This window comes from Carassius gibelio, chromosome B23, assembly GCF_023724105.1.
Source record: "Carassius gibelio isolate Cgi1373 ecotype wild population from Czech Republic chromosome B23, carGib1.2-hapl.c, whole genome shotgun sequence".
Lineage (NCBI taxonomy): Eukaryota > Metazoa > Chordata > Actinopteri > Cypriniformes > Cyprinidae > Carassius > Carassius gibelio.
Genome location: NC_068418.1, coordinates 22147855 through 22175395, shown reverse-complemented (window position 1 = coordinate 22175395; position 27541 = coordinate 22147855). Strand labels below are relative to the sequence as shown.

At 35.5% G+C, this 27541-nt stretch overlaps 2 protein-coding genes across 2 annotated transcripts in view; one reads left to right on the top strand and one right to left on the bottom strand.

The window, feature by feature from the left end:
• Positions 1-12148, bottom strand: part of LOC128011038 (von Willebrand factor A domain-containing protein 5B1-like) — a 44529-nt gene extending 32381 nt beyond the window's left edge. The window contains exons 1-5 of the mRNA XM_052593070.1: positions 11964-12148; positions 10719-10877; positions 9632-9851; positions 8338-8486; positions 7896-8027 (exon numbers count right to left, since the gene is read on the bottom strand). Coding sequence (XP_052449030.1) covers positions 7896-8027; positions 8338-8486; positions 9632-9851; positions 10719-10877; positions 11964-12102 — 799 coding nt within the window. The 5' untranslated portion in view covers positions 12103-12148. The remainder of the gene's footprint in view (positions 1-7895; positions 8028-8337; positions 8487-9631; positions 9852-10718; positions 10878-11963) is intronic.
• Positions 12149-18817: 6669 nt separating this feature from the next.
• Positions 18818-26976, top strand: ddx19a (DEAD-box helicase 19a). The gene is made up of 12 exons (XM_052593182.1): positions 18818-19019; positions 19501-19555; positions 20108-20140; positions 20391-20526; positions 21936-22028; positions 22320-22422; positions 23033-23147; positions 23230-23407; positions 24268-24505; positions 24587-24749; positions 24901-25092; positions 25849-26976. The coding sequence occupies exons 1-12, from the start codon at positions 18963-18965 to the stop codon at positions 25908-25910; spliced, it is 1425 nt and encodes a 474-aa protein (XP_052449142.1). The 5' UTR covers positions 18818-18962; the 3' UTR covers positions 25911-26976.
• Positions 26977-27541: the final 565 nt, after the last annotated feature.

Genomic DNA, 27541 nt, shown 5'->3' with positions numbered 1-27541 from the left:
TGTACAGCATTATAACCTCTCCGTGTGGAGACACAACAGTGAATTATGACAGCAGACGATCGGATGCATTGCTGCCAGTGTGGAAGATTTTTATTGGTGGGATTTTGCTCAATCAAGTATGATCAAGATGAATCTAGTCATATATATACATACGTGTTTTATTCCATTAGAATCATATAGCCTTTGTGTGAAAGGAATGTGCCTATGTCTGCAAAAAACATCCTGACCACCACTTTTCTTTACCATAGCAAGTCTCAGGAAACATCTGGAAAAACATGCAATGGGTCTCTTCTCTTTACCATAGCGTCTCCCTAGGGAGGGATCAAAATTGCAAGCCTAAGGAAAAGTTTGACTATTTGGAAACACCCTGTAAAGGGTATATAATGAGATGCAACCTAGCATTTCGACAGAACTCCTTGCAACGAGCTCTCGACTTTGTTTTGCTTAAAATAAAGTCTTTTCTTCTGAGAGAAAAATCCCTGACTGAGTTTGATCCTTGGGAGAACCGGCAAAATACACCACAGATTTGGCGACCACGAAGGGACTGGAAAGGAGCAGAGTGGACGACTGCTTTTGAGCTGACTGATGAGCAACACACACACAGTGGTGGCCACCATTGAATAAGGTAAGCATTTTTGCTTATATAATTAGTGTGTGTTGTTGACTGGTCAGCTCTGAGTGGTAAGGACACTTAAAATCTGCTCTTCCAAATTTAGAAAAATAATATGATATCTAAATTGAAAAAGGGGTTTTACTCCAGAAGAAATAACTGCATGCACATATTTGGGTTATTAATGGGAAGGCCTTGAAAGGCAACCTCGATTTAAGACAAATATGGTGTAGGCAGAAAGACATGGCATGCTGTGGTCTGTGTTTATCGGATAGCTGTGCCAGATAGGACAGTGATAAACGGATAAGCAGATTAGTTAAGGAATCGCGAGGAAAAGTCCCATGGATACCGCTTTGAGAATGTATAAGTGAAATTCTCGAAGGACTGAATAGATGGGCCCTTAAGGACGCTCTAGGTAGAGCGAGCTCTAGGAAGAGCTGTGTTTTGTTGTGTGAATGTATCTGTGTCCGGACTGAATGAATGTGTGAACAAATAAATTCTGTGTTGGGTGGGTAAAAGTTGCGCACCATTCTTGGACCGTCACTTCAGGGTGGCTGGGTGGAGTTGGACACAACTAGTATCCACTTGAGAGGGATGAATGTATGATGAGCCTTGATAATAAAAGGACAATTAATGTGTGATTATCCCTTAGATAAAGGGAAAAAGTATGCAAGAATAAGCACTCTGGCTCAATAAAGAGTGTAGCAAGTGTGAATGGGTTTAGGAAATTAGCATCAATAAAGTTTGAACCAAGATCTATAATAGATTTTTGCATTTAGGATGTCTGTGTGAAAGGGGAGAAAATTTGGTGAGCTCAGTGCAGTGGGAGTGAGAGCAAGAGAGGAAGTTTCCACATTAAAGTTGTATTACATGGGTGGAGCAAGAGGTGCTCTCCCCTCCTGGACCATCCCTCGGGAGTGATTAGGTTACAGAGACGGGGGTGGCTGGTGTTGAGAAAGGAATGCAGGAGCCCTAAAACAATAAAGTCAACTGTATGAAGGTTGTTTTAGAGAAAAATAAATACAAATGTTCCAAGAAATGGACTAATATAGAAATGGCAGATATGGTGGAATATAGAAATAATAATAAATTAATTAAAATAAGATATGCATTTATTATTTAATAACTTGTCTGAATAGATTAATTTAAAAGATGCACGTGCTTAAAACTTTTTTTAATACGTGAAAACATCTAGAATTTGTATCTTGTTATCCCTGGGACACAGTATGAAAGTTAATCCATTACAGAGTTTCAGAGATTGGGCTTGTGTAAATGTAAAAAATAAAAGAAATAACTTGTGCAATGTGGAATGAAAGCAAGATTGGGTGACCAAGTTAATAGACATTTTGATTTAAAAGCTATAGGCATTTTACAATAGGAAGGGAACTAGTTACTTAAAGAATTAAATTTAATTATTTTATTTACAATAATATGTTGGTTAGGAAACATTAATTCACAAATACTAGATTATTCTGAATCATGTATGCAAATTTAGAAGAAAAATGATGATTGAAGTCCTTATTTTACCATATGCATGTCATGCTGTAATAAAAGGAAGGTTTATTTTATTTTATTGCAGTATACTTAGATAATAAAGGTAGCTGATTTCTGCATTTTGCAAAGAAGAAAAATGCTTGCTATTTTCCTGCAATGAAGAACTTGCTTAACTAACAAAGAATAAGAGAACTGCTGTTTTCAACCAGATGATTTAGTTTTTATTAAGGGACCACTGAAAGAAGAGGTTGAAAAGTGAAAATTAGAAAAAGAGCTGATTGCTCAGAAACAATTTGGTCAGAAGTTACATAGGTACATTTGATTAATGCAGTCTCTGAGTGTTAAACTTTCAGATGACTTCTGGAACAGTGCCTTGACAAAGAAAAGCAATGAAATGGAGTCTGTTGAGGAATGGCAAAGCAGCAAACACAGCTGCAGAGAGAAGAAGAGGGAGGGGCTGATGGATGTTCCCCTCCCCTCTTGAAAGAGAAGAACACACTTCAGCAAGGAGAAGACTGAATCAAAGCAGGAAAAGGTGAATCTTTCACTTGAGACTTTTCCTGAGGTTGAAAAGAACATTATGAAATGCAAAACTCTGGCAGAAAGCAACCAGAATCCAGACTGAGAAGAAGCAGAAAAACAACGGAGACCGTACGCCACAACATCAGGTCTTTGAGTGCCATCACAGACTGACGACCCGGTACAACAGCCCAGGCTGATGATGTCACCAGAAGGACTTCCATGCCTTCTGTGCACAGGTCCTGCATATTCAATGAACACTATAGAGACTGCTTCAAATGTTAATTATTTTATTTAATTATTTTATTTATTATGTTTTAATCTTGATTATTCACTGGTCTCACAGCACTTCCTTAAATTCTGTGTTTTAACTAACTTTCTCAATCTGCTTTTCAATAGGTACCAGTCCAGCCTCATGTCTTAAAGAAAAAATAATAACTTTGACAGACAGAAGTGAGTACTTAACTCACCAATCAGATAAACATGGAGCTGGATTTGGCATAGTAAGACAGTTTCATTAAACAACTAGGGGAAAATGCACAACTAAATACTTGACAACAATGCTGAGCGCATTGGGAAAGAAGAGAATAAATAAATAAATAAAAAAGGGTATCTTGATGAACAATAGGAAAAATATATATGGTTGAGAAAATAGAAATATTGGTCACTCCATTTTGTTTAAAGGTAATTTTCTAAGGTAAAACTGAATAAAATAATATTGAATAAAAGATTATTCCAGAGATCCAAAATCATGTAATCACATATACTGTCATCACTGGGGATAACCAGATGGAAATGTTAATGGCCATGGATCCAAGATTTACAGAGATCTCCAATCCTCTTCTCAGAGTTGCTCATGAGCAATAACAAAAAAGGTATTTGACTAAACTTTAAATTAGACAAACACATGACATTTGAAGAAATGATAATTGGCTCTCTCAAATGCCCAATGCCTAGGCCTAATATTCTAAACAAATTCATCTATGAGATTTTGAAAAAGGAAGGAAAGAAAGAAAACAAAATTTTTTGGCAATTAAAAAAAAAAAAAAAAAAAAAAAAAAAAGGGGGGGAGTGAAAGTGTGTGAAAAAGTATGAATGAGTGAAAAAGTATGAATGATGGTGTTGTATGGCATGAAAGAGAGTGTCTGACGAGACACTGAGGCAATTCAGTCAATTTGCCCAAACAGCTGTATACAAATATGAATGTGGGCCCACAGGGCAAACTTATGCCTAGTAAAATAATGACCATGGATGAATTTGGTTAAGTTTCCTGGTCAGTACCTAGGTCCTTGTTGTGGCAGAAATAAAAACAGTGCCACACATGCGCAGCGTATAACATGGGAAGGCAGAGCAAAGCAAGCTTGCTCTGTCCACCCCACATTTAACATTCTTTTCAGCATATCATGATGGAGCTGATTGTGTCAAAAGGATGAAATATTGTCTTTCTGACTGTTAAAATAAATACAGTGGGTTGAGTGTTTTCCAGGGCAAAAGACCTATATGCTACTGAGCAACATAGGCCTAGATAAATTATCCAGTGATATAGTGGAACTCAGTTTACAAAATAAAAAGATAACTAAATAAGCAAATTGTTGAGAATAAAATTGAAAGGAATTAAAAAATAGTAAAGACAGCACAGGAATTGTGAAAACTCAAAAAGGGGCCAAGACAGCCCTCAACCCACATTACATTTCCACAGGTCACACCAAGAAGAACGACTAGCAAGATGAACAAATTAGCATGCTTGATAACACTAACAAAAAATTCTTAAGTTTTCCATTTACAGGTGACAGCAGTTCCAGTAAGACCAAGGAATGCTTCGCTCCATCAAAGAGAACCAGTGAGGGTGCAGAAATGATCTCAAGAGAGCCTTGCATTAATCAGCAAAACGGTTACAGAGTGACACCTGAGTTCACATCTCTAACCTTAAAATACCCCAACCAGCTTCAACAACTCCACACAGCATGAAGTGAGGGATGAAGGGCGTGCTAGTAACGACCCACCCTTGCCAACGAGGGAAAGACCATTGCTACGACTCGCAAAGAGTCTCCCTGGTGAAGATGAGAGAATGATGGGACTGCTACTGAGATCAAAATACTTGGGAGCAGATATGAGCCAACAAATAGAAAAGAAAAAATGGAAAGAGAATTTTAAGTAATGGTAGATGAAGAATTCGAAGGTTATGAGAAGGGAAATATGGATGTAGGAAGATTTGAAGGGAAAATAGAGCAATTGGATGCAACAAATAGAATGAAAGGAGCAAAATAGAAAAGCTCAAGATTTGTGAATTGAAGAAGGAAAAGTATGTGTTATGTTTGGGGAAAATGCTGTATTTATAGAAGGGAGCATTTAATGAAGAACTGATCAAATTGAAAAGGCTAAGAATGGTAGATAAAGAAAATGTTGGAAAAGATAATAAAATGTAAGACTGGTTTGATTTACAGTTAGGAGCATGGGGAGCATAGATTATAATTAAATAGGGAAAGTTTTTAGGAATGGCATTAATGACAGGATATTTACTATTTTACTGTATACTTCCTATATTGAGGTTACTAGTCAAAGCCACAGTTAAGCAAATTAAATTCAAAAATATCAAAATAATGGGAAATTTATACATAAGGTATCTAAGCTGAAGATCAACTCTTATAATCTTGTGATATTCAATGTGTGATGTGATTTGTATTTGTATCTGTATGTAATTTACGCCTTTTATACAAAACTGTGATAACCAGGCAAATGCTGAACCAATTGCACATTCATGTTTTTAACAATGTCTACTATTAAAGAGGGGTTAGGGATACTGGATCTTTTACTCACTCCATGTTAAAAAAGGAGAGAGATGTTTGGTCCAGTAATCCCTCAGAGTGGAATTTCATAATCTAGTCACTGGTGATAATACAATGTGACTTATTTAGTCACTAGGTAGTGTAAATAATATGACTGGATTATGGAGTAGCACTCTGGATAAGAATAATCAAATGTGAGACTTATTAAGTCTCAAAGGGGAGAATATGTGGAAGATTTTTATTGGTGGGATTTTGCTCAATCAAGTATGATCAAGATGAATCTAGTCATATATATACATACGTGTTTTATTCCATTAGAATCATATAGCCTTTGTGTGAAAGGAATGTGCCTATGTCTGCAAAAAACATCCTGACCACCACTTTTCTTTACCATAGCAAGTCTCAGGAAACATCTGGAAAAACATGCAATGGGTCTCTTCTCTTTACCATAGCGTCTCCCTAGGGAGGGATCAAAATTGCAAGCCTAAGGAAAAGTTTGACTATTTGGAAACGCCCTGTAAAGGGTATATAATGAGATGCAACCTAGCATTTCGACAGAACTCCTTGCAACGAGCTCTCGACTTTGTTTTGCTTAAAATAAAGTCTTTTCTTCTGAGAGAAAAATCCCTGACTGAGTTTGATCCTTGGGAGAACCGGCAAAATACACCACACCAGACATGAAGGACTCCCATGGTGGCGGCATTTCTTAAAAACAGCAGCTGTTTTAGACACAGAGTGCGTTGGCGTCATCAATACGGCTGAACGTTTGCCCCTTTGACTCGGCTGCCTTATCAATTCAATTACACAATACTGGCCTCGGGTCACCTGTGGAGTAAAGCAATCTTACGCCGCAGCTTATGAGGCATCGAGGGATTCATTTATGCCTCCCAGACGCCAACGGAGGTCGAGATGCATAATGGGGTGGCTGAAGAAATATAGAGCTCAACTACACGGTGCCTATAGAGCGAGAAATGAATTTATATGGCTGTGGACCCGGGAATGATGTTTCAATAGCCTATGATTTAATAAAGCGCCTCTTGTTTGGACAAGCTTTCAGGCACATGGAGAGATTAGCACTGGCTTGCTTTAAAAGGCCGACTCTATTGTCCAGTTAGCACAGGTCAGAGTGACTGTCATCTTGTTTGTCTGTCCATGTGGGGACCAAATGGCCTGACAAAAAACAACATTGCTGGGACGGTCCACAATGAAAACCGATTCATAAAGGGACTAAAATGTTTGCTTATTGCTACTAGAAATAGTTGCTAGGATGCTAGCTGCTGCCTTGAGTGGTTTTTAGCATTAATGTTGCCAAGTTTTCTAGGGGGTTTTCTGATTCCTTTGCACAATTATGATTCCTTAATTATTGTTTTAGTACTTGTAAGGAATACATTTTTTATAATATGAAATGTAATTGCATTGCCAAATGATGATTATTCATTTCAGTAATGAATAAAAGACATTTAAAATGATTCTTGCAAAAAGGTGTGTTAACTTTTTAATGACTTTTCACAATCTGTTTAGAGGTGGCACAAATGCATCCCAATAATTGGTGTTCGCTATGTTTTCAACATTATACTAAACAAATTAAGCATTTATATTTAATTATATTTATTTATTTTTACATATTTATTGCATGTCATATGAACAACCAGTCAGTTACTTTAAATTAGCTGTAAATGTTTTTTTTCCCTTAAACTTTTGATTCACTAAAAGAAGTGGCTCATAAGAGTCTGTTTCTGAATCACTAAAAACAACCAGCTCAGATTCTATTGTTTATGAATCAGACTACAGCAGTTGGGCTGTACTGTATGTGTACTGTATGTGTATGATTCACTAAAAGATCTGGATCATAAAAGTCATTTGTTCTGAAACCAGACAACACTGGTTGTGCTGTATGTTTTGATTCAGTAAAAAACGGCTTTCTAATTAATCGAGTCATTCACACTGGTTGCTTTGAAAATGTTTGATTCACTACAAAGAAATGGTTTCTAAGAGTCATTTGTTTCTGATTAAGTAAAAAAATCAGCTGATGAGAATCATTCATTTGGGAGTCGGACCACACAGGATGTGCTGTATGTTTTTGATTCACTAAAAAAAGAACAGAGTCATAAGAGTCACTCACTCAAGGATCAGAATACACAAGTTACGATGTATGTTCGTGATTCGCTTAAAAAGGTTTATAGGAAACATTCTTTCAGGAATCTGACTACAATGGCCGCACTGAAAATGTCCAATTCACTAAACCAGTTTATTAAATTGTTCATTTGGAAGTCAAACCACATTGGATGTGCTGTACATTTTTGATTGAGTGAAAAAAAAAACAGTTAACAAGAATCATTTGTTCAAGAGTCGCACTACACAGGTCACGCTGTATGTTTTTGATTCACTTAAAAAGAACCAGCACAGGGCCATTTGCTCAGGAATCGGACTACACTTAAGATCATGATATAAGTATAATAATTATTATCATTATGTGTGCTACACACCACTGGGGTAGATCAGTATCTCCACAGGGCAGTCGTAGGTGTACTTGTCTGCCAGTGTGACCACAATGCTGGTGGCAGAGCGAGCCGAGGGGTCAGCGTCTGCCCGGATGGCGTGTGAGGGGCTTTCCACACCTGCACAGAGAAACTTCTAAAGCATCTAAAATAAGCAGGAGCAACAGACCAGGACTAAACCGTCCTGAAACTCCAGCAGGAAGACGCATACTGCAAAACAACCGGTTTCAAATAATGTTATCAGTATTAAAAGTCAAAATCAAACTATTAATGCATCAAAGTTGGCAAGATATATGTTGCATGTATGCTATTGTCAGACACTTTAATCCAAATAAAGAATTACATTTTACATGCATTCATATTTATTTCTCTGGAAATCAGAGGAATAGTATTTAATTCTAAACTCATGCATGAGGATGGAGGAACTGACCTGCCAGTAAATACGGCCCTCTGATCTCAAGCTGGAAATTAAACTCATAGTCAATGGAGTTGATGGTCTCTTCCTCCAGCAGAGCAGCCAAACACACTCCTGAGGCCGTCTGCTCGTGGTTTCCCACTGCACAGTGATGCTGATCCCTCCTGAAACAAATCAGCAGGAGATATTTTCATAAATTGCTCAATGTTTTCGTCCATACAATGAAAGTCAGTAGGGTCTTTGGTTGTTTAATTTCCAGTTTTTGTACATTTTGCTTAATCAACACATAATGCGATACCTAGAGAGGTGGTTAAACAGATGGCAGTAAAAATGATGTATGCAAATAAATGTAAGAAGGAAGATAAGTGGCATTTCAGTGTGCAAATAGTAGAGCAATATCAGAGATTTTTAATCTATCATATGAAGAACCAGTCAGCAACTGTTATAATTTAAAGGAGTTAAAACAAAAGAAGATTGTTTAAAATGGACTTACTGTACCCTCAGGCCATTCAGAATGTAGATTGTTTCTTCATCTAAAAAGATTTAGAGAAATTTGGAATTACATCAATTGCTCACCAATGGATCCTCTGCAGTGAATGGGTGCCATCAGAATGAGAGTCCAAACAGCTGATAAAAACACCATAATAATCCACAAGTAATCCACACAAGAGCAGTCCATGTCTTAAGGAAGAACTGTTTTCTGTGTTTTTGCAAATGCTGCTTTTCACTTTGCAAGACGTTAACTGATGGACTGTAGTCATCTGGATTACATGTTGATTATTAAGATTCATTTGGTGAGCAAGTGATGTAATGCAAAATTTTTCCAAATCTGTCCTGTTCCAATGAACAAACAAATCCATCTACATCTTGGATGGCCTGAGGTGAGAAAATTCTCAGATCTCAAATTTTAATTTCAGTATGTTTTTGATTCACTAAAAAGAACCAACATTCATTCATTCAACTCCTTCATTCATCATTCATAATTCAATCACCACGCAAATATATTACACAGATATCAATGTCAGTGTAATGTCTAACATGTCATTACAGGTCAATGGGAGATTTTTAAACTTTAATCTTAAATGTCCTAAAAAGTGTAACATGCAACACAAAATGCAAAATGGGCAGCACAGATAAAGCTGATCTTATCTACAAAATACATGTTATGCTTTAAATTGGACTCTGTATGTTAAAACGTTCAGACTGAATGTATCACTCTTACCAGAGTTTGGAGTTGTTAGAAGCTATACAGTGTAAGAGTAAATACAGTGTGTCAGTGCAAATACTACAACATTAATGAACCACACACCTCCTAGCAGTGCTGGGTGAAAACGCCTGCTCCTCTTTGACAGAACGCTGGACTCTTGGAGAGCAGACGGGTGGTGAGCTCACCCGAATTCCCCCATTAGGGAGAGTGCTGAGCTCTGAGGAGGTGCTGACCAGTATATTAATGGTCTCCAGAGGGGGAATGACCCCCAGACTGACCACCAGCACTGTCCTCTCCTGATCTTCATCCAAAACGATATGTCCTGCAACAAGATGATTCAAGAAGATTCCTCAGTAAAGCCTCTGAAATATAGTCAACTTTAATGAAAAAGCTTAATAAAATGTGTTAAAGGTATAGTTCACACAAAAATGAAAATTTTTGGAAAATTGACTCCACCTGTGGATCCTCTGCAGTGAATGGGTGCCGACATAATGAGAGTCCAAGCAGCTGATAAAAAACATCACAATAATCCACAAGTAATCCACAGTCCAACAATTAACATATAGTGAAGGGAAAAACTGTGTTTGTAGAAACAAATACAAAATTTCTGACCAAAAGACTCTGCGCATAATCCGTAATAATGCTTCCTCCAGTGAAAAGTCAAGTTTTTCTCTCAAATCAAAATCCAATAACATATTTGTTTAGAACCATTTTAGACCATTTTCACTTGTAAACAGTGGTTGATCTGTGCATATTTCTCTCCTGATTCAGGCAAGTTGACCTTTCACTGGAGAAACCCACATTATGAATACAGGACTTGTATTTTAGCCAGAATCAATTATTTAAAATAGACTCGATTAATTCATTTCTTACAGACACACAGCTTTTTGCTTCATGGACTGGATCCTGTGGATTACTGTGATGTTTTTATCAGCTGTTTGGACTCTCATTCTGATGGAACCCATTCACTGCGGAGGATCCATTGGTGATCAAGTGATGTAATGCTAAATTCCAACAAATCTATTCTAATGAGGAAACAAAACTTATCTACGTCTTGCATTGCATGAGGCTGCATAAATTCAGTAAAAAATTCAGTAGTCACTGTGACAGGCCTTACGTTTAAACTCTGAATCAGGGATTAGCTATGTAAGATCTTTGATGAGCGTTATAAATGAGCATATAATCTTACCACCTCCGTTTTGTGGGCTTCCATTGGCATTGCAAAAATCCAAGTAACAGTCATCGATTTTCATTTTATCTTTGACCTGCACGGTTATTATCTGGCTGCCAATCATCACTTCGAACCCGACCACCACGCTGCACTCATCCAGAGGGTATATAAAGATTCCTGCATAAATCACAGGATTAGAGGAGAACACATTGTTTATTACCCAATAGCGAAAGTCAATCCTTCCACAAAGCTTATTTTGCATTTGTAAGAAATTAAATCAATCGTTTTAGTGCTTTCACCATTGATCAATGCAAAATTCAATCTGTTGGAGTCAATACGCCACTGCAGACCACAGAGCAGCAATCTGCCAGTGACATTTCACACAAATAGCTGATGAGGTTGGGAGGGAAAGACAAGTGTTTCTCTTTCCTTCAGGGCACTGACAAAATGTTACTATGACTATAAAGAGTTTCATGCATTTCTTCTCAATTTCTTCTAAGGATGAGAATCATATTTGTGGTTTTGTCAAAAACTGAAAAGGATAAGTGCTTTTGGACAAAAAAATAAATAAATACTGGGCCTGATGATGTAGCATCTTTTGAGATTATATTTAATATATATATATATATATATATATATATATATATATATATATATATATATATATATATATATATATATATATATATATATATATATATATATATATATATATATATATATATATATATGCTCGTTTTCACTCAATATCCTGTTAATCTTGAGTACCTATAGAGTAGTACTGCATCCTTCATAACTCCAAAAAGTCTTTAGTTTTATTATATTCATAAGAGAAAGATAGTCTGTACCGATTTTTCCCGGAAAAACACGAGCGCCTAGAGGCGTGAGCTAAAGAATCACGAGCGCCAGTAAGCTTTTGCGTTGAGCTCGTTTGGAAGCTGTGACACCGTGAGGACAAAACCAACCAAAACAAACCATGACTAACAGTCAGATTCAGCATATATTTATGATCCAGAATCAGATCCATAGGCTGAAATTTAACAAGAGCAGCATCAGCAACAACGTCTCTATGTGGTATGTACTGAAACTGTATATATTTGCTTAGCGGTTTTGGAAAATGACTAAGTTACTCTTTGTTGTCTTTTTTTTTTTTTTAAGCTGTACATGTGGAAAGTGCAGTTTGATGACAACATCGCATGTTGTTTACTTGATGTGCCTACGCGATAGAGATATTTGAAGCAGACAAATAGACAGCATACTTACCCTCGATAGGGTGATCTTCTATGTTTTCATAGGTCAAGGAGGCTGTCATTGCCAGGGTGTAACCCCTGACACAGGAAGTGATGTCTGAGACGCTGAGAGGCACAGCGCTCCATTTGCTCTTGTTGATCAGGCCAGGCATGATGATGGTTCGGTCCAGTGCAGTTTCTCACATGAAGAGAAGGGAGTGAGAGGGGATGCTTCCCTAAAAAGCCTAGATAACATTGAAACTACATTTTACAATATATCTTGCAGAATGCTAATAAATAAATAAATAACTCTGCATAAAAATGTATTTTATAAATTCTTTGGACACACGTTTATTTTTGTGCACAATGTATGAAAGTCCAGATATGCATTATTATTATTAATATTGTTATTATTAATAATAATTATTTGTATGCATTGAATTATCTAGCTTTAAGCAATAAAACAAAACATAAATAAATAAACACTTTTCTTTACATTTTACACATACATTTCTTTTGAAGATAATATCCAGAAAGTCCAGAAAAAAAGTATCCAAACTTTAATACAAGATAAATGTACTTAAAAAGCGGCTTGAATTACCTAATATTGTTATTAAAAAAATGTTCTTGCTATAATCAATAAAAATAAATAACTGACAGAATGCAAATAAATAAAAAAGGTCAATATTTTTTTATTTACACTAAAATATGACTGTCCAGACAAAATATCTAAACAACCTTAGAACGAGATACATTTACTTAAAAAGCACAAATGCATGAAGGATCTGAATTATTACTATTCTCTCTCTCTCTCTCTTCCTCTACTTTTTTAAAAAATAAATTTAACAGAATTTTGTGGTGTTGGTTAAAAAACACTCCATTAAGAAAAATTAACTTTCAAAGTATATTCTCCGAAAACAAGATACATGCATTATCTAATCATATTTTGTTTTTCAAGTTAAACTGATCTCATTTTAAGGATATTTACAGAAAGAAATATGATAAAATAAAAAAATAACATCAACTCCGGACATGTTCAACTAACATTTGACTACAAGAAAATTACCAAAAACTAATTTTGAAAAGTGTTTACACTATATTATTCTTTATTATCATACAAACTGTTTTCTTTAAAAAGTGTGTTTATGCAAATCTGTCCTTCAAATAAATGCCACCTGGTTTAATATTTCATATCTATGCAGTGACATTCACCAATTTTAAATGTGGCTTAAGTGTCCAGTATCTGTGCTCTGAATAAAAAAACATGCCTGTCGCATTAATAAAGATGAGAAGACAACAGCATTATCTATATCGCTCTGGTGTCCGAATGAAGACCTCTGACAGGCCCACACAAACCACCCCCCATCCCATAGCTGGATTTCTGGCACACAAATCGCAGGTCTGCTTCAGCAGCATCAAAGAGAACAGAGAGAAACCTCTGGCACATCAAACAAGCCCTGCACTGACAGATGCAGCGCTGATGCCATGACGAGTCAGTTTTTACCTGAGGTCAGCACACAGAACCCCAGACTACAGCAATACAGAACCAGAGCAGCGTCTGTGTCACTCAGTTCCTGTAATGACTGTTCCAGAAAAAGCAATTAACATGATATAATACTCAAATTAACTAGTTTTCAGAGCACAAATGTGATCTCTTTAAATTTTCAATTGATTCTCTTAGACAGTAATGGAATTGAAATGGAAAGCTAATGCGTCACAGATTTCTCTCCTTAGAAAAGGACACCTGACCTGACACCAGAGCCCTCAGTCTAGAGTTTCAGGGGTGATCTCTCTGAATAATGTCTCAGACTTTGCTTAGTATTGCCAAAATGCAAAGTCTGTCACCAAAAGATTTCTTTTAGAACTCTGTCCTCATATGTCAATCATCTTATGTCTTTTTTTTATTTCTGGTAAGACATAAGAAGACGTATCTGAGATGTTGACAAATAAATCATAACTGAAAACTCCATGAAGCTTCCTGAGGTTTGAACAAGCAATCTCCAAACAATAAAAGTGTCACAGATGAGATTTCTTAAATTATGACATTTACAAATATTGTGATCCCCCCCCCCCCCCCCAACTGAAAGATTTGTCTGAAAACCACAATAGAAATTCGGAAAAGATCTCAAAAATGCCTCACACTGTGCTTAGGTTTACACATATCAGAGATTTTAATATGAGCTCAAACATTGTCTTAAGTCTTTTAATGAATTTCCTGAGTTATACTGTTGAGTAATAGGGAAAAAAAAATTGTAATATTTTTTTTTTTTACACTATACACTTCTTTAATGTCACTTTTGATCAATTTAATGCATTCCTGTAGAATAAAAAAAAAAATTTCATTACAAAAAAAAAAAGATTACTTAGCCCAAACTTAAAAAAAGTGCTGTGAGTTGTATTGTCTAGCATTAATATATTGAATATTAATTTGCCATATAATTTTGATTAATTATAATACATCAACATGCAGTTCACAGCCTTGAAATGGCATCAGGCGTTGAAAAGCCTATATCTGTTTACTACTAATGTCTTACTAAATATCAGCATTTAAATCTCTGTTTATTTAATCTAATTGCAGGAGGAACATCAACTGAATCATGAAAAAAATAATAATGGTAGTTTCCAAACAGGTTTCCCACCTTTTTGCAAACACAACTGAGTAAAAAGCAAACTGTATTATCATTTATCTCAATCCTCTGATTTTCATCCAACTTGCTAAATTTCCACAGTGGGCCAGTGTTTTGGAAATTGAACTCGATTCCCAGCCAACTCGCCCAAGATTTATGAGCAGCTATTCTCAGAGGACATAAATGTTTGAGATTAAACAGCTCCCCGTTATCACAGAACAGAAACAGATGCTTTCATCAAGGTGTCCACATGGCCATAACTCTCAGACACAGAGGAACACCACCCCCTCTCTAATAGATTAAGGTTTGGCGGGGTGCCGCTTGTGGACAGACAAGTGCAATACATTTCCAAACAGGTCAAACACTGCCATCATGTGTCCCGAGAGGAGCGGACATTTCTGCACAAAGCAAAGGTGTCAGTATCATTTTTAAACATGATTTAATAACAGATGCTGAAATCGGGTAAATCAGGTAACTAATGATAATAAAACCTTGATAATAATAATAATAAATAATAATAATGAGCATAATAAAAGTCTATTATGCTCACCTAGGTAATGTGGCATATTATTATAAATTAGAATAACTGTTTTTTTTTTAAATACATTTAAAAATGTAATTTATTCCTGTCATGCAAAGCTGAATTTCCAGCAACATTACTTCAGTTTTCATTTGTCATATGAGCCTTCAGAAATCATTCTAATATGTTGTTAAATAAACATTTATAACAGATACTGAATCATGCAGGTGATCAATGATATTAAACCCCCAAAATAATCATCTCTTATGCTCATCTCTTATGCTCACCAAGGCTGCATTTAAATTTAATTTAAAATAACTGTTTTCGACATGTTAAAATGCAATTTTTTGTAATATGCTGATATGCTGCTTAAGGAACATTTATAACAGATTCTAAATCATGCAAGTAATCAATAATATAAAATAAAAAAACATAAATTAAGCTTTTTAAATGACTCTAGCAGAGCAGTTAAAAGTCCAAATCAATTCCATTCTTAATAACCATATGATTTTGATTGTTCTCAACATGAAATAAAACATAATTCTAGCTTTCTTCCATGTTCTATTCTAGGGGACCCAAATCAGAAGAACCCAAAGTGATAGACAATAATCAACCCCTGCCTCCCATTCATCCTCTCCCTGGAGCAGCGGAGTGTGAATCACTCCCAAAGAAACAGCCAAATCACCCACTCCACGCAGTCCACGGCTGCCACCACACACACTGTGTGAGACACGGCACAGAAACAACCACCTGTTGATCCCGCATCTCCAGCAAACTACAGATGCATCACATGCAGCCGCGAGCTACACGTAATGAAATCCCTCTTTAGTGCTTTGGGAACACTTCCCAATTTCACCTTGAATCTAAAACAACACACAAAATCTCAGTCCTTTGACCTCAGTTCCTCACGCACTTTGCTCAAAGCAGAAATCTCTTACCTCACATCTGCAGCACTCGCAATTCTCTCTCGGCATCTGAATTACTGAGGTTCAAAATAACATCAGCCTGCAACTCCGAAAAGCTCTCTGCCTCTTGGAGAAGGACACAACAACTGAGCAGAACGGAGGACGTGAGGGAGGTAGAGAGAGAGAGAGAGACGGACAGATAGAGAAGCAGCTGGAGGAACGTTTACGCAGTCAATCAGCACAGCAACATGTGGTTATGAGAGCTGGAAACGAGTGCTTGTCCTGTGCAACACATGAACATGAACCCCACCAGCCCCCCGCCAACGCTCGATTCTCCCCTCAGCATCTGTACCACCCACCTCTCTGTCTCTTCGTAATCAGTGACGAGAGCCCATTCATGCATCCTATTTGATAGCCAGGGGTGCCACTGGCTGAAATGCAACACCATGCATGGGGGAAACGAGGGGAGGGAGGAGATCATAGATCATGCGAAGGATCCAGTTTGAGAATTTTGGTCTCACATCCTTTTCTGTCGCGTTATCCGACACTTTTGTCTTCCCATCATTCATGTTTTTCCCTCCAGTGACTGCTAAGCTCACTATCTTGACTTCAATATGACAGGGACTGTTTTATTTCATTTTTTCTGAATGCATGTTGTGGCTGTGGTGCATGTGATTAATCTGCTTTTGCGGAAGACGTAACCATGACAATCAATATGGAGCATCCAGAGCTTTTTAAAAAGACAACAGGTTGGTTGAAGAACGTGTGTGTGTGTGTGTGTGTGTGTGTGTTTAGTGATGTGCTGCCTTGGCTTAAACCTCAGCTTCTGTTTCTCAATTAAATTAACATGTGCTATTTACTGTATCTCCCTCTCTTGCTCACTCACTCACCCTCGGTGAATGTCTCTTATCTCATCTGCTGGGATTTACTGAGGGCTGCAAAGGCTGCTGATTATTTCATCTGCAATAAAGAAGAAAATATCTCAAATCCAGCTTCCGAAAGCTATGATTGGATATCATAAATATCAGCTGCACAATCTTGTTAACTAAAGATTCTTTGTACATATACATTTGACTCACAATTACGATGGAAATCTGTATTTCCTATATGAGAAAGCAGGCAAAAATAAATAAAACCATTATGCATAATGACTTTTGAGACAAATGCAAAATTGCATGACAGAAAAATGGCCTCGAGCACATTTTAATAAATCATTCTAAGCACTGAGTTGTCGGTTGAAGTAGTTTTTTTTTTTTTTAGAAAACAAGCATGGTCCAAACAGGATAAATCCCATTGTTGTATTAATCAATCGTTTTGGATAAAAGCATATTCTAAATTAATAACTGTACAAAAAGAGCATGGCTTCTAAAAAGTGCAACATAAGGTTAGGGCATCAATAAAATCTGTATAATGGATTTAAATAGATCAGAAAAAAGATTTTAAAGATTTTAATGGAAAATTCTGTAATCATTATTCTTACATGATGACCATAACCTAACTTTGGCATTTCTAGCAAGAGCAAAGTAACCACAGGCAAAAACAAGCATGTCTCTTTATTACCATGGTTACATCAACTATGGTTTCCTATATGATGATAATGAAGGTATTCAAGTAAAAAGGGAACTATCAAGAAATGTGTAGCCAAAACACATTGTGTCATTATGTACACTGTGCCTTTCCTCTCCTAGATTATAGAGTACTCATCAACTATCGCTTGCAAAATACCATATTACTACATGTTTTACATGTGAGAGATTAATGGTCACAATAAAAATTATCCATGGTTTTACTGCAAATTAAACCAAAACCCATGATTATAGTTACCATGGAAAACACAAATTAACCATGGTTTTGCTAAACTAATCACAGTTTAACCATAGTATTTGTAGTTAAACTGTGGTTATACAAATGGTAATCAATACATCAAAAAAACATGGTTACTTACATTTTTCTAAAATAAAACAGGTTAATTTTCATAAGGGTGGAACCATTTTTAAGTAAAAAAGTAAGTTAATGTAAATAATGTCTAACCATTGCTTTGGCCAACAATTATTGCAATGAATACATTTTGCAAATTGCTATAATTTAGTACAGTATGTGACCCTGGATCACAAAACCCATCATAAGTAACACGGCTATTTTTGTAGCAACATTGTATGGGTCAAAATGATCGATTTTTCTTTTATGCCAAAAATCATTGGGATATCAAGTAAAGATTATGTTCCATGAAGATATTTCGTAAATTTATTATCTTAAATATATCAAAACTTAAATTTTGTTAAGTAATATGCATTGTTAAGAACATTTGAACTACATTTCACCCTCAGATTCCAGATTTTTCAGTTGTATCTCGGCCAAATATTGTCCAAACAAACATGAATGGAAAGCTTATTTATTCAACATTTCAGATGATGTATAAAATAATTGACCCTTATGATTGATTTTGTGTGTCTAGGGTCACATTTATAAAAAAATATGATGAAACTGAAATTTTAATTTGGTGCACGGAATTCACAATAAATAAATAAATACGTTTATTTCTTTATATATAATGCATAAAAAAATAGAAAATGTGGTTGGTTACCAAGGAGCCAACAATAAAGCTGATAGTTTAAGTGAAGTTCAATCAATATAAGCAAAAAATGAGACACTGAGGGTATATTTGTCTGCTCTAATGGCTTATTATAGAAATACGGTATACTAACTTACAGTAGCATTTAATTTGTTTGAACTAAAACCCAGATACTTACAGGAAACTGCTTGCAATAAACAGTAAACCTGACCCAAAGTCACTTTTGTAATCTCTAGTCTTTTGACTGGAACTGAGTGACCTGTGCTAACTTCCGGCCGGACAGCGTTCTGTGCGCGCGCTGTCAGTGTGCGTGTTCTCGCGAAACTAACCGAGTCGAGTGCAGTGAAGTGAAGCCCATCGGAAGACTTATCAAGTCCGCCTAATAGTTTACATATCTTCCACTGAAGCGATGGCAACCGACTCGTGGGCTCTAGCTGTGGACGAACAAGAGTCTACAACCAAGACTGTGAGTGAAAATGCGGTTTAATTGTGTTGTAATGGATTAGCGGACTAGCAGCGTTGAGTCAGGCGCTGGCTGTGTCTCAAAATCCTAGTGAGCTGGCTATGGTAACTGACTTACCTAGACAGCATTTCTGCATGTCACAGGCTTGTTTGAAATGTCCAAACAAGGTTTTGGCCATCAATATACTTTTTATTTAAGTTTTGAGACACTGCCTGTATGAGATTTTATATCTAGCAGCAACAGTTCAACTGTTAACGTGCGTAGTTTTAGTTTGAAAGCTAACGTAATTTGGTGTGTGTTTGTATAATACACGTTAGCAATAAAGGACTTGTATGATTAGCAGCAAACAGTTCTGCTTCATTTATATCATCATCGACTTTTGTTTAATCAGTTTGAGACGTTATTGACTCATAAATTATGAATGTTAATTATTAGATATTGACTCAAATGTATTAAAACGGTAAATGTTCTTGTTTGAAAACAGATTGGGAACTTGCGGATTATGGAAGCGGGAGATGCCAATTTACATCAGACTGATGGTAGTCATTTTTTGCATTATTAAATTGCATTAAAGCATAGTTCACTCACAATTTACTTGTTCATGATGTTCCAGACTTGTATGACTTCTGTGTAACACAAAAGGAGAAACTTAAATTAAAAAAAAAAAAATGTAGATAATTTTTTTGTCCATACAGTTACAGTAAATGGGAACTGGAGCTTGCAATCTTCAAAAATAGTGCAAAAGTACTATAAAGTGTCATTATAAGTGTGCACTTTTATTCTAATACTTTCAAGTCATGCAATATTTTTGTGAGGAACAGCCCAAAATCACGTCATAATAATAACCTTGCTATTATCTGGTTCTTGATGCAAGGAACAATCAGTCCTTTTCTGTCTCCCTTTTTAGTTCATCTACTGAACAAAGTCATACATATTTGAAGTGACATGAAAGTGATTAAATTACAGTTTTTGTGTGTGCACTATTATTTTAACTATTATTTGTTTCGACAAAACATAACCGTTAACAATAATTGCATGAAAATATTTCTTAGCATTTTCTGACCATCTATTTTTTCTCTCCTGTATCATAGATGATGGCGACAAATCCGACGAAGAGGAAAAAGGTTCATTTTTAAACTGCAGTCTGCATTTAGAGTCAACATAGGACCAAAATATATAGTTAATTTATTTGCGTAGTTTAGCGCAACAGATTTTTGTGAGTGATTCTGATTCTTAAGCTGCTGTAAGTACTTAAGTAGTTTAAAAAGTGTGGGGTTACATCTTAAGTTACTTATTCAAATAACATCTAAGCTTTATGGATTAACTGTAAAAGACCATCATAGTAGCCTGTTTCTTTCCTAATCTACTATTTAGAGGACAGAGCCACACAGTCTCTCCTAAACAAGCTGATCAGAAGCAATGTGGTCAACAACACAAACCAAGTGGAGGTTCTTCAGAGGGACCCAAACTCACCACTTTATTCAGTAAAGACCTTCGAGGAGCTGAGACTGTGAGTGCTTTAAAACAGTGCTATCTGAGGAAAAAAACTGAAATGACACAACCATTCAGAGATCTGAGGGCAATTTTTCACAAAAATATTAAGCAGCACATCTTTTTTAAATGTTTATATTAAACAAAAAGTAGATTGCAGCAAAATATTAGAATGATTTCTGAAGAATCATGTGACACTGAAGACTGGAGTAATGATCCTGAAAATAAGTGGTCGAGATCTATATATTTTTTTTTGACAGCCGATGCCGATATCTTGGAAAGCAGGGGGGCGGAAAGCCGATATAAAGCCAATATAATTTTTTAAAATTATTATTAATATTTAAGAAATTTGAAATAATTTGACAATGGATTAAAAAATAAATGTGTAAAAGAAACATTAGATGACAGTATTTTTCACAAATAAATGAATAGTTAATAAAAATGTAATTAAAAAGAAAGTAAACACTGTAATCAACAGGCCACTCAGAATTCTGGGAAGTTTGTGTGCACTAGGAATCATATTTTTTAAATAAAGCCAGGTTAACCCTCATTTTACATATAGCACACAGTGAAAGTGACATGAATATGACAGTGGGCAAATGCATAAAGCGCAGCATAATTTGAAATCACGAGTTTAAAGTTTAAAACCATTCAATTCACAATGACTGACCGTCACAGAGAGAACACACGATCATGCTGAATACACACTTCACAAGATCTCACAGATGGATTTGACTAAGTTTGTGAAATTAAATGTTCATTAAGCATTCAAAGATTTGTTTAAATTATATAAATGCATATTTTTGTAATTCTGACGGCAACGAGAATGTATTATAATGTTTACCTTTCTACTAAAAGGCCTAATATAAAAGCAATCGTTATAATACTTTCTGTATACATTAATTCCTTTATTTAACCGTTCTATCTAATTATTACACAGACTTCTATATGTATTAGACAGAACTGTTAACGACGACAACAAACAAGAAAGAGAGTGTGAGCACTGTGCGTGCTCAGGGGCTGCCGCTCTCAGCGCTGTCAAAATAAAAGTCCCGCTTCGAACACATCGGACAGAAAAACTTATCGATCGATGCCGATATTTGAAAAATATCAGCCTTGGCAATATATCGGTTGACCACTACTGAAAATCCATCTTTGCATCGCAAGAATAAATGACATTTTTTAAATGTATTCAAATAGAAAACATTTATTTTAAATTGTAAAAATAATGCAGTTTTATTTGTATCTTGTGTCGACCCCAAACCTTTGAACTGTATTTTACATTCCTAACATTCAGAACAATCACTGCTAACAATCTGTTCAATATATGGGAGAACTTAATATAAAAAAAGAGCATCCAATATATATGGAAAGCTCTCAGACAGCATACATAAGTCAATTTTATTCATTTTAATTTGTGTAACTTAGGAAACCACAGTTGCTCAAAGGCGTCTATGAAATGGGCTTCAACAGACCTTCTAAAATCCAAGAGAATGCGCTTCCCATGATGCTCGCCGAACCGTAAGTCCACATTTTTTGTCAATTTTATTTTAATTTAATATAGAGTTCATATTATAGGTTAGGAGCAAAAAGTTGATTTCACTATGATCCTGTATGGGCTCAAAACCATTGATATATACAACTAGAATTATTATTATGGTTTTATTTTAACTAAAAGCCCACAGATTGAATATTTGATTAATAAAATTGGACTATCCAAAAGTTTATGTGAAATATCTGGGTATACGTGTGAATTGAGGTTTAATAGACTCGTATGTTTCCCTGACTCTAATGTGTTTCCTTCACTTCCAGACCTCAGAATCTGATCGCTCAGTCTCAGTCTGGCACTGGTAAAACAGCTGCCTTCGTGCTGGCCATGCTCAGTCATGTGGACCCAGGCTTAAAATGGCCTCAGGTGAGTTTGAAAACTGAGATTCACTCTTATGTTCCCTTTCATTCTGACTAGAGGCAAGATGCTGCAGGTCAAAACCTTTGTTTTGTTTTTTCAGACACTGGTCAATTTTTAGATTTTAGGTTCATTACATAATGAAACATTTGCATATTTAAACATAACATTTCAGAATTGAAGCAGTAAAGAACTGCCTGAATGTACTGTGTTTAATCAGCTGGGAAAAATATAGCCCTATCTGTTAGTTTAATATCTATTCGTTTATTCCTTTCAATAAAGTTCATATCTCAGAATCTTCAAAGTTCAAATTGTAAGATAAACATTCACAGTTACCTTTATTTATTCCTTGGCAGAATTACAAAATGTCAACTCAGAACTTGGAGGGGGAAAAAAATTTACTAAGATTTCTTAAGTTTATAGATCACAATTCTGACCTGCAAAAAAAAATTAGAAATGAATTAAATTCCTTTTTTGTATGAAAAAAAACTTTTTCTGCCATGTACTCAGCCTCATGTTTTTATAAATGTAATCATTAAAGTCACAAGGGTCATTTCAGTGTGAACTATAATGTAAATGCTGTTAATACTTTGGTGTCCAATCTGTGTCTGTCCTGCAGTGTTTGTGCATTTCTCCCACATATGAGCTTGCTCTGCAGACGGGGAAAGTTATTGAGCAGATGGGCAAGTTTTATCCAGAAGTCAAACTGGCATATGCTGTTCGAGGACATAAAAGTAAGTGGTGAAATGAAGCCTCAGAATCGTGTGATGTGTAAAGCAGATTTAAATGCGTGATGGCTGCTGTGCCCTCTGCCAGTGGAGCGTGGCGTTAAGATCAAGGAGCAGATTGTCATCGGCACACCTGGGACGGTTCTAGACTGGTGCGTTAAGCTGAAGCTCATCGACCCCAAAAAGATCAAAGTGTTTGTTCTAGACGAGGCCGATGTGATGATCGCCACACAGGGACACCAGGACCAGAGCATCCGCATTCAGAGGTGAACTCAGCCTAGCGTTTGAAGACATGCTGCGGATTATATGATCTATTATGATTTTGATCTACTGTATAATTAAAAAATGTTGTTGCCCTACCTTGTGGATATATAATTATTATATATATTTTTAATGTAAGAAATAATTGTTTAAAAAAATAATTCATTTTCACTTTTATTATTAAGTAAAAAAATAAGTAGTGGGACAGCTTTAAAAAAAAATTGCCATTTTGTTTGCGAGATTCAGAGGGAAAAAAGACCTCATTATAAAGTCAGAATTGCAAGAAATAAAATTCTAAGTTTATGTCTTGCAATTATTTTTTAGAATTCTAAATTCATACAGTATCTTGAGTCTGTATCTCACATTTATGAATTATGAGGTGAAAAAAGTCTGAATTGTGAGCGAAAAAGCAATTACATTAAAAAAGTACTTCTTGACAGAAATGTACAGTGACATAAAAACTCCTCTTCAAAGATTAACATGATTTTCAGATTAAAAAAACAAAACAAAAATTGTTCTAATACTAAAATTCTTGAAAAATACAAGTGTTTTTTTTTAAAAGAAAATTCATGATTAAAGGATTATATTATATATAATATAAAAGAACTAAAAATTTTGTGTTTGCTTCTGTGTTTTCAGGGTGTAAAGAACATATTTTGTTTTGTAAACAACTTTTTTATTTAATTTGAACACAAAGATTACATTAATTGATATCCTTATTTTCCTCTGATAGTTTTGCATATTTTCACAAAAAACTAACTCATTGTCCTTCAAAATGATGTCTGTGACATTTATTTTTTTAAAGAAATAGATAGGTTTAGCACGAGATAAAGTATAAATGGTTTCTATTTCCCATCACTGACAGAATGCTGCCCAAAGGCTGTCAGATGTTACTTTTCTCTGCCACCTTTGAGGACTCTGTGTGGAAGTTTGCAGAGCGGGTCGTGCCAGATCCCAACATCATCAAGCTTAAGCGAGAAGAGGAGACCCTGGACACTATCAAGCAGTACTACGTGCTCTGCAACAGCAAAGAGGACAAGTTCAACGCACTCTGTAACATCTACGGAGCCATCACTATCGCACAAGCTATGATCTTCTGTCATGTGAGTCTGTTTGCCTCTGGTTGATATCTATTAGTTTGCGTTTCTTTCATTTAATCATCCTATATTGTCATCTTTTCTCAGACTCGGAAAACAGCCAACTGGCTCGCCGGCCAGCTGTCTAAGGAAGGCCACCAGGTGGCGCTGCTCAGTGGGGAAATGGTAGTCGAGCAGAGAGCTGCAGTTATTGAACGTTTCAGAGATGGCAAGGAGAAAGTTCTCATCACTACTAATGTCTGTGCAAGAGGCAAGTACACCATTGCATCTAATAAGATGTATTTCTGCAGCCTTGAGAGAATATAGAGTTTCTATTTTAACCAAAAGTTGGGAGTATTTGGTCCTTTCTCATCTGTGTGTAAATTCTGTAGTCTTCAGTAATCAAGCTTTCCATCCACAAGGTATTGATGTTGAACAAGTGTCAGTGGTGATCAACTTTGACCTCCCTCTGGACAAAGATGGCAATCCAGACAATGAAACGTACCTCCACCGGATCGGCAGAACAGGACGTTTTGGTAAGAGAGGACTCGCTGTCAACATGGTGGACAGTCAGCGCAGCATGGAGATTCTCAAGACATATGAGAGGCATTTTAGTAAGTGTTTCCATTAGTTTATATCAATAGTTCACCTGTAGTATGTAATAGTATGTATGAAAAATTATCTATTAATTTTTTTTAATCTTAGAATTATTATTGAATATTTTGATTAATCATAGATCTTTCTCCCCCTGTACATATGGGTCTATATCACCATACTGTAGAGTGCTTTTCAAACCCTCACGATACTCAAAAATTTTGGTTTAACTTTCCCATTCGCTTGGTCAAGTACTATAGAAACATATTAGCTCCGCTCCCACGCATTTTTCTTTAGATAATTGTGGGCCATTATTCGATAATAAAACATAAGATATGCCCACCTTGTCAAGGACATATATATTACTGTTAAATACGTTTTCATTGCAAAATTATGATGCAAATTATATTTTCTGAAAGGAATGATGTCTCTTTCTTAAACAGGGTTATTTGTTTGCTTTCAAAATATGAATACATAAAAAATGTTATGTAAGCCATGTGTAATCTTTAAATAATATAATTACATCCTCAATCACATCTTATATAGCCCAGCCCCATTAATTTGACTTTTCAGCAATATTAACTACAAATGAATGCTTTGTCCACCCTGTCATGTCTAGACCAAGATGGCTTTTAGAGGCTTTTGCATTGGAACTTTTCATGTGTGTGTGTGTGTGTGTGTGTGTATATATATGTATATGTGTAAATTACAAAAATAATAAATAATTATAAAATGAGCTTAAATGTTTTATTTTACTAATTTGTTTTATCCAACAGATAAGAAAATTGGGAGGCTGGACACAGATGATCTCGATGAAATTGAAAAAATCGCCAACTGAAGTGATGAAGCACTCTACATTATTTTCATAAATATCAGTTCTGCTGTTACCTTGTCAGATTTGATGCTTGAAAAATCTGCATTACAAAGACAGATGTTTACATACATTATTAACTCATATTTAGGAGAATATGCTTTAACTCAAGCTTAATGCCAAATAATGTTGATGCTATGCTTCTAGCCGTTACAGGACTTTTTGAATCAGTTTGCGTTTGACAGTTTGTTTTGATTTTGAAGTGAATTGCCGTACTAATTCCTACATTTAATCTTGTTTACAGGGGAGAGTTTTACATAGGCATTTTTTCTGTTATCTATTTGACTAATGAAGCATACCTTGCATAGGGCTGCGCTGTGAAGAAAGTGGACTACTTTTGGTTTTGTCTGTGAATAGAATTATAACAGACTTCAGTATTTATTCCATCACAGTATCTAATAAGATAAAAGTTAGGAAAAGAATCTCTGATAAATATGGTTTACATGCCTACTGATTGGTACAAAATTATAATAAGGCGCACAAATGACACAGTCTCTTAAGACCAACTCAAAACACTAACATTCCTCAAGACAAGAGAACTTTAGAATAAAAGATCATTTTAAATGAGAATTATTATGAAAAATACAATAGAGTATTATTTTGATGTGTAGCAATGCCATTGTACTTGAACTGCAAAAAGCATTTAAGCTCTTTGAAAAAGAGTTTTTGTTCTGTTCAGAAAGACCAAATAGTAGTTAAAGTTTTAGTTGAACTGTGAATTATTTGCTCAGATGTTCTTTTCCGTTGCAGGAAATGTGTTACTTTTACAAAGTATAAAAAGCTACTGAGGAGTGATGTTGTATTGTAGCTATATTGTTAGGAATAGCTGCTCTACTGTTGTTTGCGAAATGCTAAATTATTTGAGTTTGTTTACATTTTTGCTGCTTAAATTAAGGCACCTTGTTTGACCGAAACCCATTTGTGATTACATTTAGCTGCAGCATTTCCGTTTCATTTTTTTGTACATTGCTGCATTTAGGGTTTTATAGTTGTTTCCTATATATTCTTATAATAATAAAACTACCATTTGGCTGATTTCTATGTGGGGATATCAATCATTTTTACGTGTTTGCAAAAATGTATACTTTTTTCATTTTTGCTTTTTTTAGTCTCCAACTCCCTGCATCCACTGTGCAAAAGACAACACCTTTATTATAGCTTGTAGACCTGCATCGAACATCCAGTCTTGAATCAAAAGACAAAAAAAGTTGTATAAAGGGGAAAAAAACTTTTTGGATTCTTTTATTTTGTGTAAATCAAAAGTTTGTAAGAAAACTGTATATAAACTGTAATTATAAAAATAAAAAAATTAATGTCAAAGCAAAAACTTCTTAATGGTCCTAAACACACTTAATGACCACTTTCTTTAAGCAAAATGTAAAACTTTTTTATCTGTAATATATCATATATTTTATCTAGATGTCCGTTATGTCTAACTCTTCCCATTGTTTATGACCCAAACTGGTTCTTGACAGATTTTGTCAAGCAAGATGTTGATTATAGTAAAGAGTAAACTTGAAGAGCATGATTTAGTTATAGTAACCATGAATTTTTATTATTATTATTTGTGGTAAAACCATGGTTAATTTCCGTAAGGG

What these genes read in the sequence shown, in the direction of transcription:
- ddx19a (XM_052593182.1), top strand. Translation starts at nt 18,963, where the DNA reads ATGGCAACCGACTCGTGGGCTCTAGCTGTGGACGAACAAGAGTCTACA. An exon ending in AAGAGTCTACAACCAAGACT is followed by an intron (nt 19,020 to 19,500) that starts GTGAGTGAAAAT and finishes GTTTGAAAACAG; the next exon opens with ATTGGGAACTTGCGGATTAT. An exon ending in ACCTTCGAGGAGCTGAGACT is followed by an intron (nt 20,527 to 21,935) that starts GTGAGTGCTTTA and finishes TGTGTAACTTAG; the next exon opens with GAAACCACAGTTGCTCAAAG.